We start from the raw sequence: 17,637 nt of genomic DNA, 5'->3' as shown, positions 1-17,637 counted from the left end.
ATCACAGGATTTGAGATTTTAGAGGCCTGAAACATTTCTTAAAGAACTTATATAAATTTGTTTTTTTTCTTAATTTGGGGACTTTTTATCTATGTAAAATCCCTCCAAAAATTGGATCAAGGCCAATGTTTCATTTGGCTTTTATTTATGTAATATATACACAAACAATAAACGTTTCTTGGCTGAGCCAAAATAAATATATAAAAGAAGAGTTTTAGCAGAGTGAATATATTATTACACACCACCGACGAGACCTAATTAAACAACCACTCAAAATGAACGCGCGGCCGTATCCGAACTGCTAATACACATATCAGCATCCGGCGAAACCGGCGGAGGATCACTATGCCTCAGTAATCCAACGTCATCTCCTCTGCTTACCACAATGTCCACCACATCTGGCAACTTCCTGCACTTCTCCCCCTTGATCCCTTTCAAAATCTCCATAATCTCATCCATCGACGGCCTAGCTTCCCTTTCCTGTTGCAAACAGCGAAACGCAAGCTCAGCCACCGACACCATCATCCTCTTGACTTCTGGATCCTTCTCGAATCCAAGACTCGGATCAACTAGCTCGTGCACCGCATTGTTCTGGATCTTGGAAACGGCCATGTTCGCTAAGTTGACATCGTGGCGATGTCTTGTGATATCCACGGCTTCTTTAGAAGATATGATCTCGGTGAGTACGACTCCAAAGCTGTACACGTCGCTCTTCTCGTTTAGACGGTAACATTGGTAATACTCCGGATCTACGTATCCTGGAGTGCCTTGCGGCATCGTGGAGACGTGAGTTTGGTCTGTGGAAAACAACCGTGAGAGTCCGAAATCAGCTACTTTCACCGTGGAGTTTTCGTCTAGAAGAATGTTTGTTGTCTTCACGTCCCTATGTATGATCCCTGCAACAGAATCAAATCAAATTCTACTATGTTTCCTCCTAGGGTCGGTCTATCTGTCTAGCCGTCTAAAACATAAAACAAAAAATTATAAACGTATACACTAACTTTTTATACCTTTTCAATCATTTTGATAATAAGAAGTTCGAGTTCAAAAAAAAAAGAAAACAAACGTTCGAGCTCTTTTACCGAGCAAACTCATGTATAAATTTTGGCGCCTAAATCATGTGAGCTTTACTCCAAGGTCCACATTAATATTCAGATTTGTTGTTTTACCTGATTTGTGGAGGAAGGATAAAGCACTTGCTGTTTCGATCGCGATTTTTAGACGAATTGGCCAACAAAGAGGACGAGTTTCAGCCCGATCACCGTGAAGATGATCGGCCAGAGTTCCATTTGAGATATACTCGTAGACGAGCAAAAGCTCGCTGCTGTGTCTCGATGTGCATCCGTAGAGTATCACTAGATTTGGATGCTTCATAGTTTTCAAAATGTCGATCTCGTTCTTGAACTGTTCAACGCGTTGAAGAGATTTTTCGTATAGTCGTTTCACTGCTACAGCTCGTCCATCTTTCAACACGCCTTTTAAAATATAGCCAAAGATGTTTGATCAAAATGAAAATCTTTTGAAGTTGAGATTTGAAAACTCAGTTGTTCTTACCGTAGTAGACAGTACCGAAGCCGCCGTCGCCTAGCTCTCTAGAGAAATTCTCAGTGGCTTCCTCGAGTTCTTCGTAGCTGAAGACCTGGACTCCAAAGTAGGTGCTTGCGTTTGTGATGTTAGAGATTGGGGGGATAAGAGCGTGATTGCTACTGCTTGATATTGTTTTGGGAGTTGGATGGCTTGAGATTGTTTTGGGAGTTAGATGTCTTGAGGCTTCTTTGTTTGAATTAGATGTTATTGACAAGCCTTTGCTTGTGTACTGAGATGCTTGTATCTTCCGCCGTCTGATTAGACAGAGCGCGCATCCGGCTACCAGGATTAACAGCACCAATACAGAAGCAATCCCGATTCCTAGAGACAGAGGAAAAAAGAAAAAGAAAAACAAGGCTTTCATAATAAGAGTATGTTAATGTGCTGCATGTGGTATATAGTAATCAAATCAAGTTTCTTGAAAGAACAGAAGAAAGAGTAAGTACCTGCTATAGCTCCAGTGGAGAGACCTGTATCTTTGGTATGGCACAATAAATAAATAAAAAACAAAAAAGGTAAGTTCGAACTGAATACATAACTCTGAATCAGCGCTGGGCATAAAATTCATAACCTGAAATCCGAACCGAATCCGGTCTGAAATGTAAAAAAGACCCGAATAGATCTTGTAGGGTGTTACAAACTACATCCGAACCCGAAGTGTTATTAACCAAACCCGAAGTGTTATTAACCAAACCCAAATGGATAACCCGAAAACCCGAAGACCCGAAGAAACCAATTCGAATGTCCAAATTAATATACAATACAAATATTTGAAACATAAATATGTATTTCAAATATTCAATTTCATATTTATTTAGATATGATATCTAACAATAAATATTTAAATTTAAATAAATACATTAAATACTCCATTATATACAAAAAAGTATATATTTCTTATGTTTTACTTTTAAATTTTAGATTTTACTTTGGATATATATGAACCGATCCGATATAACCCGAATGCAAACGATATATGATTACTTCGGATATATCCGAACCGATCCGAAACTGAAGTGTTATATCCGAATCCGATCCATACTTGTAAATCTTCTAGAATGGACCTAGGAGATGTTACAAAATAGAACCGAAATCCGAAAAACCCGATCCGAACACGAACGGGTATCTGAACGCCTATGCCTACTCTCAATCTTACTGAAAACATTGATAGTTAAAACTCATAAGGTTGATGGGTGGGGTTTTGAGGCAGGGACAAACGGTGGTAACATATATAAGTTGGAACATGTAGGCAAGAAATCCTACCGTTGTTTATAGTACGGTTACTGTTGTAGCAGGTGAATGCAATTGAGCTTCGATTAAACCCACAAGCACCCCCAGAGGTTAAGCAGGTCGAACAATCTTGGTTAAGTCCAAGCTCGAAACCTTCTTCAAGAGCCTTCTTTAGATTATCTGTACTTGGAGTCAACTGTAGCGCGGTCAGCGCGGGCCCAGATGCAGGAATAGTGACGTTTTTATGGCAAAATACCCTGAAGCTGTTGAAAACGTTTCTAATCCTTTGAAGTAGAGGGGACGATTGGTTACTCGTCACATAATAATATCTTTTGCCATCATCATCATCATCATCATCATCATCATCACCATTACAAGCAAGGGCTCCAATATAATTAGGAACATACGGCGAAAAGTCTTGGCTGCAGTCGTAATAAATTCTTAGCAGTGCGGTGGTAGGAGAAAGTGGAAGGACGCTTTGGTTGAATGGCATATTTGAAGGATTTGTCGGACAAAGATTGCCGATAAAATCCGATCTCGCCAGTCGTATGATACCAGAGTCATAGTTCGTCTCTAAGATTCTATACTTCACGGAGGAGATACTTAACTCTGCGAATCCTCTGTTACAGTCTACTTTGAAGTCAGGGTGGCCACAGTCTTCTCTGCCAGATATCCAGAAAGGATACAAGAGACCGCTTTGATTGCCGCACGGAAACGGTTGACTGCAGAGACTGTGAAGCTCATCATCAGCTGAGAAAACAAAAGAAGGTGTCACAAAGAGCATCCATATAATGATTATAGGGAACAAAGATTTTGTGGGGGATAGAAACAGATCGATCATTGTGTCGGGAGACAAATAGGAATATGGTGAAGAAGAAGATATGAAATAATTGGTGAATGTCTTGGTTTTGTAAGAGTTGAATTAAACGAACCTATGTTTTGGTTTTTATTGATCAATCTTTTATTATATACTACTAATATTCCTTTTTGGAGTTTCATATTTTACAAATCGATGTTTCTTTTGGAATAAGGTGCCTTACAAGTTACAACGCAGACATGCGCATATATATTATTATTGGTAAACGATAAAAATGAATAGTGATCTAAACGAGTTTTTTTTTATCTTTGTTGTTTATAGAATATAAAACGATTTCCTACTTGGGACATTACAAGGCACGATTCCTGTTCGACATATAATAATCCGTTACAACGATTTCAAAAGCTGGTGTTTGGAATTTTCTCTTTTTGTAGAAAACACTATATGTTCTGCTTTTACGAAATTTGACCAGCGCAAAGTCCCTTTCTGTCATTGTCATTTTTTATTACAATCTATAAAGAAATTGCAATAATTGAAAGAAAGCGACGGTGTGTTACAAAAAAACTAGGCCTGGGCATTCGGGGTCCCAATCGGGTTTCGGTTTTGTCCAATCGGGTCTCGGTTTTTCGGGTTTATCAAAATCAGCCCCATTCGGATTATATAAAAATTCGGTTCGGGACCGGTTCAGGTTTTATCGGGTTCGGATCGGGGTTAGTAAATCTTCAAAGAACCGGTACAACCCGGTGTACTTTCAGGTTTTGGGTTCCAACCGGTTCTTCGGTTTTAAAGTACTTGATTTATACCTATTTTGTAACCAAAACATAAGTAAAATCGATTCTTCGGGTTTAAAGTACTTGATTTGTACCTATTTTGTAACCAAAACATAAGTAAAATCGATTTAGAAATAAGAAAAAAACATCAAACATGATCATTCAAAGTCAAACGAAAGGTATACGTTGTTATTGATAGAAAGAAAACTAATAAATGAAATCATAAAACGAAAAATTAAGTTATCATGAAATGAAAAAAATTATTCAATGAAAATAAAACCAAAATCTAAAAATTTCAAGCTTCAACCGCCACTTTCAACCATCAACCTTCATGTAGTAGATAGTTATTGTAGATGTTTAATAATATCTTAGTGTATTTTGGCTACATATCAGGAATTGAAATCATGTTTGGTACACGTTCTTTTTTGGCATTTTGAATGTTTCGGGTTCTATCGGATATCCATTTAATTTCGGGTTCGGTTCGGATAATACCCATAACCCGAAATACCATAAAACAAGATCCATTCGGTATTTATGTCGGGTTCGGATCGGTTCGGATTCATTTTCATCGGATCGGGTTCGGTTTGGATTTTCGGGTTCGGTTTATTTGCCCAGCCCTAAAAAAAACAATTGAAAGGAAGTGACTAAATAATAAGTCAACGCCAATAGCACAATAAGAAGATTTCCGGTACGTCTAGAGGATATTTTTGTCAAAAAAAGAAGATTTCTGGTACGATTCTGGAATAGCTGTTCTGCCTGGATTATTTGAAGAGGGTGAATGTGTTAATGCATATTGTGGCTAGTATGTGTTCGAGTGCATGTATAACATGTATAAGCATAAAGTAAAGAACACATAAAGATTTGATAACAGGGTTCGTTTCCTACATCTTCGGGATCACGTCCAGAAATCATTCACTAGAAAAAACCGCAACGTACAATTGCTATATGGTATCCGACACACACTTGTGCCTACTACTCTTATCTAGTTTACAATGGTTAGAGAAACTACTACTCATTGTTATTATAAAGAGCATAGTTCTCTACAACTAAACCACCAACAGATCTCGCCATCTGCCTGGTGGCACGACGCCACACACTTGTGTGCCTCTCTCAAGAATACCCTGGGCGCATACCTTTTTCTTTGACGGCCTCCTGGTATTTATCTGATTGCCAAAACCCTAAACCTAGGACTTTTAGCAATCTTTCCTTTTTCTTCTCTTAAGAATAAGGAAGTTCTTCCTCATCTTAAATATACTATTTAAGATGTTTACCCAACTCAATAGCCACGTCTTGGCTTGTATAAGTCGAGCCCATGTTATCCACTTATGTATTTCAGTAGTCACCTCACAGCTTAGCTTCCTGAATGACTTCATGTACCACTTCCTGTACTACCACGTCTTTTGGCATATATCATGATCACTTCTGATAGCTTCTCAAACCAATCAGCACTACATCTTCAATCTCTCCCTTGATGACTGCGTTTTAGAATCCAAGCACACAGACACAATGCTTCTCAGTGTTGCTCACAACGTTGCGAAAGAGAAGACCACGGAAGGACTCATGAAAGTTCTCTCGGATATGTATGAGAAGCCTTCGGCAAACAATAAGGTGTTTCTCATGAAGAAACTCTTCCATTTGAAGATGGAAGAAGGTGGCTTGGTTGCCACACATGTGAAGGAGTTCAACACGATTGTCAACCAACTATCATCAGTTGAAATCGAATTTGATGATGAAGTGCGAGCACTGATTTTGTTGGCATCTCTACCAAATAGTTGGGAGCCAATGAGGGCAGCGGTTAGTAATTTTGTGGGTACTCAAAAGCTCAAATTCAATGATGTTAGAGATCGTATCCTTGCTGAGGAAGTTCGAAGGATAGACTCTGGGGAGGCATCAACAGCTCTGCTTTCAACGTGGAAAACAGAGGGAGAAACTTAGATAGAAATAACAGGAGTAATGGCAGATCAAAGTCAAAGAATGGACGGGGTCAGTCCAAGTTCAGGCAGCCTGCAGAGTGCTGGAATTGTGGAAAGACATGTCACATTAAGAAGAATTGCCGAGCACCACCGAAGAAGGAAGACAACACTAGAGGCGGAGCCAATGCAGTGACACGTGAAATCGCTGATGCATTGGTAGTGTCTGTTGATTCCCCGAGGAAAATTGAAGTTCGTGATGCAACTGCAAAAACAACCAAAGCGTCAATCTCCTATGTCGATAGCCCAGTCGATTCATGGGTGCTTGACTCAGGAGCATCATTCCACACCACACCGCACCATAATATCATGGAAAATTATGTTGCGGGAAATTAAGGAAAGGTATATCTTGATGATGGATTACCTTTGGACATAATTGGTATTGGAGATATCAACCTAAAGATGTCAGATGGATGTGTGTGGAAGATTACGAAGGTCAGACATGTGCCAAAGTTGATGCGAAATCTGATCTCAGTAGGTCAACTTGATGATACGGGGCACAATGTTAATTTTGGTGGTGGAGCCTGAAGAGTCAAGAAAGGTTCCATGGTGGTGGCTAGAGGTCATAAAAGAGGCACTCTTTATATGACGACGAGTTATCAAGACACTGTTGCTGTTGTCGAGAATGCCAAACAGACCAAGTTGTGGCATTGTAGGTTGGGACACATGAGTGAGAAAGGGATGAAACTCATGGTGAAAAATGGCGCTCTTCCGGATCTGAAGACGGTGGATCATCAGATGTGTGAAAGCTGCATCCTTGGGAAACAGAAACAGAAACGAGTTAGTTTCTCTAAAGGAGGAAGAGATCCAAAATCTGAGAAGTTAGAGCTGGTGCACACTGACGTGTGGAGACCTGCTCCTGTCGCATCGCTGGGAGGTTCATACTACTATGTGACCTTTATCGACGACTCCACAAAAAAAGTGTGGGTTTACTTCATGAAGAACAAGCATGAAGTGTTTTCGTTTTTCAAAATATGGAATGCCACAGTTGAGATTGAGACGAATCTCAAGTTGAAGTGTTTAAGGTCTGATAATGGTGGAGAGAACATCAGCGACGAGTTCAAGAGATATTGCGCTGATAATGGGATCAAGATGGAGAAGACTATTCCTGGAACGCCTCAACATAATGGAATAGCGGAAAGGATGAACTGAACCTTGAATGAGCGTGCAAGGAGCATGAGATTGCACTGTGGATTGCCAAAGACGTTTTGAGCAGATGCAATCAATACCGCATCCTTCTCAATAAACAGAGGACCGTTTGTACCATTGGGATTTAAGATCCCTGAAGAAGTTTGGAGCGGAAAGAAAGTAAACCTTTCTTATCTAAAGGTGTTTGGATGCTTCTATTGATGATGCTGCAAGAAGTAAACTTGACTCGAAGTCTAACAAGTGTTACTTCATCGGTTAGGGTAACGCGGAGTTTGGTTACCGGTTTTGGGATGATGAAAATCGAAAGATCATCCGCAGCAAGAATGTTGTGTTCAACGAAGAAGTGTTGTACAAGGATAAGCTAAGAGAAGGCTCAAAGAGGAAAGAGCCTGGAGCTATTGACTTAGAAGATATCCTGACACCGGAGTTGCCACAGGATACCACAACAGCAGAAGAAGAAATCTCTCAAGACGAGAGTGGTGAGGCTGAAGAAAGTGATGATTCTGAAGTGGTCCCATATACACTAGTCACAGAGTTACGACGGTCAAGCAGAATCATCAGAAATCCAGTAAGATTTTCTCCATCGCTCAACTACATTCTGCTCACAGACAGAGGCGAGTCTGAATGTTATGAGGAAGCTATGCAAGTTTATGAGTCGATCAAGTGGGAGCTTGCAATGAACGACGAGATGGACTCGTTGTTATCCAATCACACGTGGGAGTTAGCAGATTTGCCTAAGGAGAAAAAGGCATTGCATAACAAGTGGGTTTACCGGATAAAAGAAGAACCTGATGGGAGTAAGCGCTATAAATCGAGGCTTGTTGTGAAGGGATTCCAACAAAAAGAAGGCGTTGACTACACTGAAATCTTCTCTCATGTAGTCAAGCTGGTGACCATCAGAACGGTTCTTGGGCTGATAGCACAAAAAGATCTGCATCTTCAGCAGCTGGATGTGAAGACATCATTTCTTCACGGTGATTTGGATGAGAAAATTTATATGAAGCAGCCCGAAGGCTTTGAGATCAAAGGGAAGGAAAGCCTTGTTTGCAAGCTGAAAAGGAGTTTGTACGGCTTAAAACAAGCTCCAAGACAGTGGTATAAACGGTTCGACGGCTTTATTAAAGGTGTCGGTTTCTTGAGGTGTGAAGCTGACCACTGTTGTTACTTCAAGAGGCTTGAAGAGTCCTACTTGATATTTCTCCTATATGTCTATGACATGCTGATAGTAGGAGCAGACTTGCACGAGATCAATAGCTTGAAGACGAAACTCTGAGAAGAGTTTGCGATGAAAGACCTTGGAGAAGCAAGACAGATTCTAGGGATGAGAATCAGTAGAAGCAAGGAAGGTCTTAAGCTATCACAAGAGGGGTATGTGAAGAAAGTCCTCAAGAGGTTTAACATGGATGACGCGAAGCCAGTTAGTACTCCCTTAACAAGTCACTTTCGGTTATCCAGAGAACAGTTTCCAAAGACGGAAGACGAGATGACATATATGGATAAAATTTCATATGCTTCTGCTATAGGCAGCCTAATGTACGCGATGATATGTACAAGGCCAGAAATTGCACATGCAGTGGGAGTCGTTAGCAGATTTATGAGCAACCTAGGAAAGGAACATTGGGAAGTCGTTAAGTGGATTTTCAGATATCTAAAAGGAAATCCAAGTTATATATGAAAATTCAAGTTTATCGCTATGTTTCACGAAGTCTAAGACGGGATTGCAGGGATATGTTGATGCTGACAATGGAGGTGACGTTGACAACACGAAGAGCACAACCGGGTATGTCTACACTTTTGGCGGTACTACAATTTGTTGGGTTTCAAAGTTGCAGAAAATTATATCTCTATCAAGCTGTGAAGCTGAGTATGTTGCAGTAACGGAGGCAACAAAAGAGATGATGTGGCTACAGTCTTTTCTAGAAGAGCTAGGCCATGACCAAGGGAAAAGTGTGTTGTACTGTGATAGTAAAAGTGCCATTGATTTGGCAAAGAATCCGGTTTACCATGCTCGGACGAAGCACATACATCGTCGGTATCATTTCATCAGATCAACATTGGAAGATGAAACGTTGGTGCTTGAGAAGATGCAAAAATCCGGCATACATGCTCACGAAAGTCGTGCCATATGATAAGCTGAGGTTGTGTGCAACCTCAGTTGGCTTGTTGGAGTAACAAGCAGGGAAGACCTGCTACAATGATCAAGGTGTGAAGACATATTGAAATCAGTCTTCAAGTGGGAGATTGTTAAATATCACATGTAAAATTTTGACGGTGATGGCGGTGAAAAAGTTGTTATGTGGAGACATAGTAATAGCAAAGTCAAAAAGGAAGGGCTTGGCCATTTTTTCAACAACAACTTCTCACCAATTCTCACAAACTTCTTCTGTAAATACTCAACGTAAGGTGAAGAGGAAAATCATCCCAAAACAAAAGAAGAACAAAAGAATAAAGTGTTCAAGAGAGAAAGAATTTTTTTGTGAGAAAAAAAATAAAAATTCTCTTGTAAGAAAATTAAGAATAATTTTCTTGAATGTATATGGGAGCGGGTGTGAGTTGAGAGCTTGTAAAAATTTCATTGGTTGATAATAAAAGATCTGTAGAAGGTCCGGAGACGTAGACAACATTGGCCGAACTCCGTTAACAATTTTGTGTGTGTTTTCCCTCTCCCATAAATTCGGTTTTCCGCAAAATTTGACCGCACATTTCCTAACATCTCTGAGCTAGATCGTGTTCCAGCGTAACCAATTATAATGCAACGAATTCCAAAACTTGACAATCCCAAACAAAAATCTTGTTTGATCGTCAAATCGTGTTGAACTTCTGATGTAGTCTTTATCACATCCATCAATACAATTTTATGTTCTATGCTTGTATGTTCTTCAAACAATATCTGTACGGACATATCGAAGAGACTGACACAAGGTATCAATTTGATTAAGCACTTTGAATCACCCGCTGATAAAGTCTCTGATCCTTAAATTCTCTGAATCATCACGTAAATATGTCTTTTGCTGACCTGGATCTTGATTCTTATGTTCTACAGCTTTATCCCATAGGTGAACGTCACATTTGACATGTCAGTGTTAACTGAAGCATGTCTCTCCCTGTCATACTAACCTCTGTTCAAAACAATATCCAAAATCAGATGTCTGCAAGTAATTTTCAGATTTCTCAACTTATTTCACCTCCAGCTCTGATGCAAACTTGATCTGAATCAACTCTGAAAGACATCGTAACAACTCTTGCCAATCTTCTGTTTCAATCACTGGTACAGTGGCTGAACAATATTTTCTTTGCTTTCTGTCTTTCATTTATTTCATGCATCTATTTTAGATCAGCTCATCAAAGCAACTTGCGACCAGTCTCGTTTCTCATGAGCCACAAGCATCTTCGGTTGCAGTAACTTCACAACATTCTCCAAACAAAACAGAACCGGTATACTCTCCTGTAACGTGTTCAAGAACACGAGAACCCATGACCTTGTCTCTATGCAACACATGTCACCAGATTTGCGTCAAGCTTTCTTTCAGACATTATGAAGCCTACAACCATCCAAGATGTAAATCTGACGTCTTGATACTCTCCTTTCTCGTAAGTGTGTAACGTTCATTCCAAATATGCATCTGGTCTTGTGATGAACAGTTTACTCAGCGTACCTTCATCGTGATATGGCACATTCATAATTTCTCTGAATCAAAATGCAACCAGTCTTTGTAACACTTATTTCTGAAAATCTGCAACTGACATTTAGATCAAGTGAAACTTGCAACTGGTCAACATGTAGAACTGACATATTGACACCTTTTTCTCTCACACATGCTGAGTATTCATCCCTGAATTTCTTTTTCGTCATCTCATCAAACTCTTTGTCAAGTAAAAAGCTCTAGCTGAACCGCTTAACCCATCACTTAGAATCAGCTGTCCTAACATCAAACAGATACCGCTGTCGCCAATAGCACAGGATCTGAGTCTGTCGTACGCACAGAACAGTCTCTTTCTGATGTAGTAGAAGTTCTGAGCAAAACATTCTCTATCACAGATTTCTTCAATCCTTGGACCACAAGAAAACTATAATCATCCACATTGCTTTTCTTTCTCGTTCCCTTAAACATTATATGATTGACATCTCCGTGCCTCTGCATTAGAAAGTCCAGCCCGAGTATTTTTCATTTGTGAAACACTGTCATACCACCATCAGACCTTACTCTTCCATATGAACTCATAAAACTTACAGCAAAGCCTCACGATGATTTCCTCGCAAAAATTCAGAAACAAAATTTTGCTACAGCTGCCAGGACTTCCTTTCTTGTGTTTGACTTTCTAACTAAGAAGATCTCCACAAAGTTGTAATCCTCTCACTCTTCATTGTTCTCATCTTCAACGTCTCTAGCAGCGTCTTTAGTGATCTTTGCCGGAAGATCTAATGAGATTTTCAAACACAAGCCAGACCAGAAGCATGTATCACAGCCTTATCACATCATATTTCATCGAGCATACCGGAGTTCTCCTCCAAGAAAAACATCTCAAACATTGATTGTTTTCTTAGCCTCTTGAATTGATAAAATGATTTCATGCTCCTGCAACTCACTTATTGGCTGAACCCAAATTAGTTTCATCTCCTTGTGATCAACCTCTCATATTTATTGATTGCATAAGCAAAAATAACCTTGTCTCCATTCGGACACTCTGCTTATTCTATCATACTCCAGACATCCATAATTTACAAACCTCTTTCAAAATCTGGAGAATGAAAAAGCTTCGTTTTTACTTCCTGAATCAAGCCATATCACTCAAAATCATTGCAAGAGTTTTAGCACCACACGAACAGGCTAAGACCATATGCCACTCTAATAAACTCTCTGTCTGCTGCCGTCTTCTTTTACTAATATCACTGCAAGCTATACTGGAACAGTCTGAAGAAGCTCGAATAATACACAAACCAACCGTTGAAATCTCAATCAGACTGTTGAATTGCAAGACAGTAGTATAATGAAGATCACCACCAAATTTCAGCTCAATCAGATTACTTTAAGATCACCACACATTGCCTTCAATAACCCATCTCAGAACAGACTGATGCACTAGTTTGTGATCTGTATCAGATGCAGAGAATATCACACAGCTTTTATCAGATGCAGTTAAATGTTCTCTTTCTTGTGCATCAATAACTCCATTCATGCATCAATGAATAATCATCATAACATGTCAAGCTGAAATGCAGAATTCTTCTCAGGGCCACTATCAGAAGTCTTGAAAATTTCACAAGCTTGTACACCGGCATTTAGAACAGTAAAGAACTTTGATAGTCTATTCTTTGATTGACCCAATTCCCTTGACTCAAAACCGACTCCAACTTTTAAGCAACAATTAAAGCAGAGCTTTCTCATACCAAGTAAACCTCGTAAGCAGCACTGAACCTTGAAAAACTCTTCTTATAACCCTTGCAAACTTCTTGTGTTTCGTCTAGGATTTAGCTTATAAACATTCTGTAGTTCATCTACCAAAAGCATCATCTGCATGTTTTCTTTTTGAGATGGCCTCTTTCTCTTTTCTCTTCTTGGACTTGCTTCTCTCTGCAAAACAAAGATAGCTACTGCATTGCTTCAACACTTTGCAGTTTTCTTTCTCTGGCTCTCTGTTGTGTTTCCATAAACGTTCTACTTCATGTTCCACTCTAGCCAGATTCAAAATGAGGCAATCTTTTTCCTCTTCAATCTTCATCACCAGTGAAACCTGAGACAGCCTTTCACATGATGACTTAAACTGATCACATCTTCTCAACACAGCTTCACAAGATTGGTCTTGAATGTTTGCATCCAAGAAAATACGCCCACACTCGGTCTCGTCTAGCGACACCTGAACTGAATCAACCAAGGATTCTTTTTTTTTTTTTTGATCAAATAACATTGCATTAAACTTAAAAGGGTTTAGACTCCCACAGTGGAGCTTGTTACAGACATTGCGAGTGCCGATTACAGAAATCAACCAAGGATTCTTCTTTCTTAATTACAAGAGACGTTTGTTTCACTTCTTTCTCTAACGCTCAAACCTTACATTTTGAAACTAAGCTCAAAACATCATTCACTTTAACGAACTAAGAACGCATCAACACTTTTTTCTTGTTCCAACAGTTTTGGCCATGCAAGCTACCACACGCTCAGCCTTGATTCTAACCATGATCTAATATTTGAGAAACAATGAATCACAGGATGGAAATAACTCCGAAGTAGTTGTCTCATAATCAAATTGATATCACCTTCACTGAAGTAAGTACATTCACAATCACACGTGAATTAGCAATGTACCCTTCGCAATTCTTCTTTAGCACTTGTAAGAAATTCTCCGTGAAGCTAGCGACGCAATACTTTCAATCTTTGCCTTTGTTACTGAGTCTTGGAACACAAGATAATGCAGTCCACCCCGCGAATCGTCTCATAAGCCGTGGATCTCTGTCACTCCAACTGTGGTGATTCATACTTCACCTTGAAGTCTCAGTATCTTGCTTCTAAGTCATGTGCAGTCAGCGTTACGGCCATGACACCACAAACTAATAACACGATCTTCCTTGTTGGCTCTGATAAAGAACTCAAACTCTCATCAACAAGACACTTTTCCTCCCCTAGAAGCTTGCTCACCACTGACCTTAACTTTTCTTTAAACTCATTAATCTCGACAAACCTTGCTCATAAGAGCTCTTCACAACCTCTTTCTCCGTCTGCAACTACAAAATCTCTTTCTGCATCGTAACATCATCAATGCACTCTGCAACGGCGCTACTTTAGACTGAGACAATCAGAAACAGAGCCAATCAAACCGATCTTGCTTCCATCTTCTTCTTTCTCACCAGACATAACACTGTCATGCTTAGCACATAAAATTTTTCAGTGTAAGGACAGCTAACTGGAACCAATTTCAGACCAGGAAGCCTCTCTGCAGTTCAATGACATGCTAACCCTTCTGCATATTACAACCAAACAGTTGCCGACCTTAACCATGATCCTTATAATTTCTCATTGCAGAGAAGCATCTACCATAGTATAACACGACTTCATGATGATAATGACAGATTGAACCTCTAGATTAAGAACATCCGTATTTGCTTCATCTCTCTTTTCAGTAACCAACTTCGAGAAATCTCATATTCATCATCTGAAACAAAACATCTAGTAAGCTCAATGTTTCTCTCTCTTGGCGTGACAAGATTATGTGAGACAAGATTCTGGTCGCAACGTCTGCATTCTTCTCAGATACGATTCAATGGACCTTTTCACTTCTCCGTTATGTCTCCAATCCAACTCTGACTTTTCTACTTCAGTTGTATTTTCTAAAGGGTTTCTGACTACTCTACAACTCAGCTTTTCTTCTCATCGACTTCAATCCATTATCCAAATAAACCAAAGTCAAGACAATGCAATCTCATTGAATCTCTGCTATTTATGTTGAGCTCCTTGTTATATGTCACTGATAATTTGTGGGATTATGAGAGCTTCTAAGTGTTTTAACCGTGATGAAGCACACGAACAAAGTAAAAAAAGAGTGAAGTAACCGTAAGTATTTGAGAGAGAAGAGAAATTTGAGAATTTAAGAGAATGAGAGGATTTGTGAGATTGAGAGAATGAAAGAAATGTTTGTATTGAATTGTGTGTTTAATTGTGTAACATACATGGTGTATTTAAAGGAAACAAAAGCAATAAGCACTCAATGGTGGAAGAATAAATAACTAGTAGTGGACTAGCCACTCCTCCCCATTTGGTAAGTGATGTGGCCACTCCTCCCACTTCCTCCACTAACTAGTAGTGGACTAGCCACTCCTCCCCATTTGGTAAGTGATATGGCCACTTCTCCCACTTCCTCCACTACTTCCCTTTGTTTAATTCTTCATGTCAACACTCCCCCTCAAGCTTGACAGTAGTGAGTGTCAAGCTTGGAAAGCCATGAAGTATTCCCTCATTAAAACCTTTTCTTGGAAAAACCACTTGGGATAAAAACCAAGCAAAGGAAAAAGAGTAGAATACTCCACGGTGAGGAGATCATTGACATGGAAGGTTTATGAGTCCAAGTCTTGGAAGAATGGACTCACAAACTTTGCTACTGGCCGCCTTGGTGAAGATGTCAGCCAGCTGATCCGCACTTCTTGTATAACATGGGAGAATCACTTGCTGCTCTACTGCTTGTCTGACCTTGTGGCAGTCTACTTCTATGTGCTTTGTCCTTTCATGAAAGACTGAGTTGGATGCAATGTGTATTGCGGCTTGGTTGTCACAGTGCATGGTCATGGGAGAGGTGATCTCAATTCCCAAGTCGCCTAAAAGCCCCTTTATCCAGATAAGCTCACTGGTTAGCTTCCTCATTGATCTGTACTCTGCTTCTGCGCTTGAACAAGATACTACTTTCTGTTTCTTGCTCTTCCAAGTGACAAGATTCCCTCCAATGAATGTACAATAACCGGTGGTTGACCTTCTGTCTACTCTATCTCCAGCCCAATCTGCATCACAGTATCCTATCACCTCAGTGTTCTTGTTGCAAGCCATCCATACACCTTGTCCTGGCGCTTCTCTTAAGTATCTTAGAATCCTCTCCACCATGTTCCAGTGATGAACCTTGGGAGTTTGCATGTGCTGGCTCACTTGATTAACTGCGAAACACACATCTGGCCGAGTGATGGTTAGATAGATCAGCTTCCCAACCATCCGTCTATACTGCTTGACATCTTCAAATGGAGTGTCTTCATACTCCCCCTCTCGCAATACCTTGTAACCTTCTTCAAGTGGTGTCTTGGCATGTCTTCCTCCAAGATCTCCTGCCTCCTTTAATATGTCCAGGGTATACTTTCTTTGGGACATGAATAATCCTTCCTTTGATCTGCACATCTCAATGCCAAGGAAGTACTTCAGTTCTCCCAGGTCTTTGATGTCAAATGCGGCCTTGAGAAATGTCTTGGTTAAACTGATCCCCTCCTTGTCACTACCCGTGATGATGATGTCATCCACATAGACTAGAATTACCGTAATTCCTTGCTTGCTGGTGAGAGTGAAGAGTGTGTGATCCGCTTGAGACTTCACAAATCCCCTTCCATTCAATGTAGTGCTTAGCTTGTGGTACCAAGCTCTTGGTGATTGCTTCAAGCCATAGATTGCCTTTCTGAGTCTAAGGACATTCCCTGGTTTCACCATTTCTTCCATCCCCGGAGGTGGTTTCATATACACTTCATCTTCTAGTTCTCCTTGCAGGAAAGCATTCTTCACATCCATTTGCCAAAGGTCCCATTCTAGGTTCACTGCTAATGAGAGTAGAATCCGGATTGTATGAAGCTTGGCCACTGGTGCAAAGGTGTCTAGATAGTCCTCTCCATACACTTGTGTGTATCCTCTTGCCACCAGTCTGGTCTTCTTTCTTTCTGGCTTCCCATTTGCAAGATACTTAATGGTATGTATGAGTCTGCTGGTCACGGCTTTCTTCCCTTTTGGAAGTTCTGTCTCATACCAGGTGTTGTTCTTCTCCATGGCCCTCATTTCATCATCCACCGATTTCCTCCATTCATCATCTTCCATAGCTTCTGCATATGTTCTTGGTATCCATTCCAGGTCCAATGAACTCATAAAGACTTGATGTTCTTCTGGATAGTGAGCTAAGGAGCATAATCCACTTTCTGGATGTGCCACAGCTTGAGCATTGTAGTAAACAAAATCATTTTTAACCCAATATGAGGCTGGTCTTCTGATCCTTGTACTTCTCCTTAGGACTTGTGTCTGCTCAGGTTCATTACTGCTGCTTGGTTCTCCTTCTTGAGCTTCAGTGTCTGGTTGTCCCATCTCATCTTGATCATGAGATAATACTGGGTTTTCTTCAGGTTGAACTTGCGCCGGTTGATCTTCATTTCCCCCTTCATGGTCAGGATGAGAGTCTTCAGTGTTATGAACCATGGTCTCTTTATAAGGAGTAGTGTCCCGGCCTTTGTCTGGTTCCTTTTCTAGGTTAATGCCGAGTCTTTCCATAAGAATCTTCAGGTTGTTAGCTCTGTCCGAGGCAGAATGAGATAGATCTTTGAGTTCCTCCCAACTCTTCTCATCATAATAGGCCTTGGATTCCATGAACTTAACATCTCTGGATACTA

The 17,637-nt window shown here is 40.2% G+C and overlaps 1 protein-coding gene across 1 annotated transcript; it reads right to left on the bottom strand.

Moving 5' to 3' along the window:
- Positions 1-168: 168 nt before the first annotated feature.
- Positions 169-3,759, bottom strand: LOC111206937 (LEAF RUST 10 DISEASE-RESISTANCE LOCUS RECEPTOR-LIKE PROTEIN KINASE-like 1.4). The gene is made up of 5 exons (XM_048760788.1): positions 2,851-3,759; positions 2,034-2,063; positions 1,555-1,908; positions 1,170-1,475; positions 169-896 (listed from the first exon to the last, which is right to left on the bottom strand). The coding sequence occupies exons 1-5, from the start codon at positions 3,656-3,658 to the stop codon at positions 271-273; spliced, it is 2,124 nt and encodes a 707-aa protein (XP_048616745.1). The 5' UTR covers positions 3,659-3,759; the 3' UTR covers positions 169-270.
- Positions 3,760-17,637: the final 13,878 nt, after the last annotated feature.

Source organism: Brassica napus, chromosome C6, assembly GCF_020379485.1.
Source record: "Brassica napus cultivar Da-Ae chromosome C6, Da-Ae, whole genome shotgun sequence".
Lineage (NCBI taxonomy): Eukaryota > Viridiplantae > Streptophyta > Magnoliopsida > Brassicales > Brassicaceae > Brassica > Brassica napus.
The sequence above is the reverse complement of the archived record's forward strand: the minus strand, read 5'-3'. Positions and strand labels throughout refer to the sequence as shown.

Coding starts and splice junctions, on each gene's coding strand:
- LOC111206937 (XM_048760788.1), bottom strand. CDS start 3,658: ATGATCGATCTGTTTCTATCCCCCACAAAATCTTTGTTCCCTATAATC. Junction 1,476..1,554: donor CTTCGGTACTGTCTACTACG/GTAAGAACAACT, acceptor ATATTTTAAAAG/GCGTGTTGAAAGATGGACGA. Junction 897..1,169: donor ATCCTTCCTCCACAAATCAG/GTAAAACAACAA, acceptor ATTCTGTTGCAG/GGATCATACATAGGGACGTG.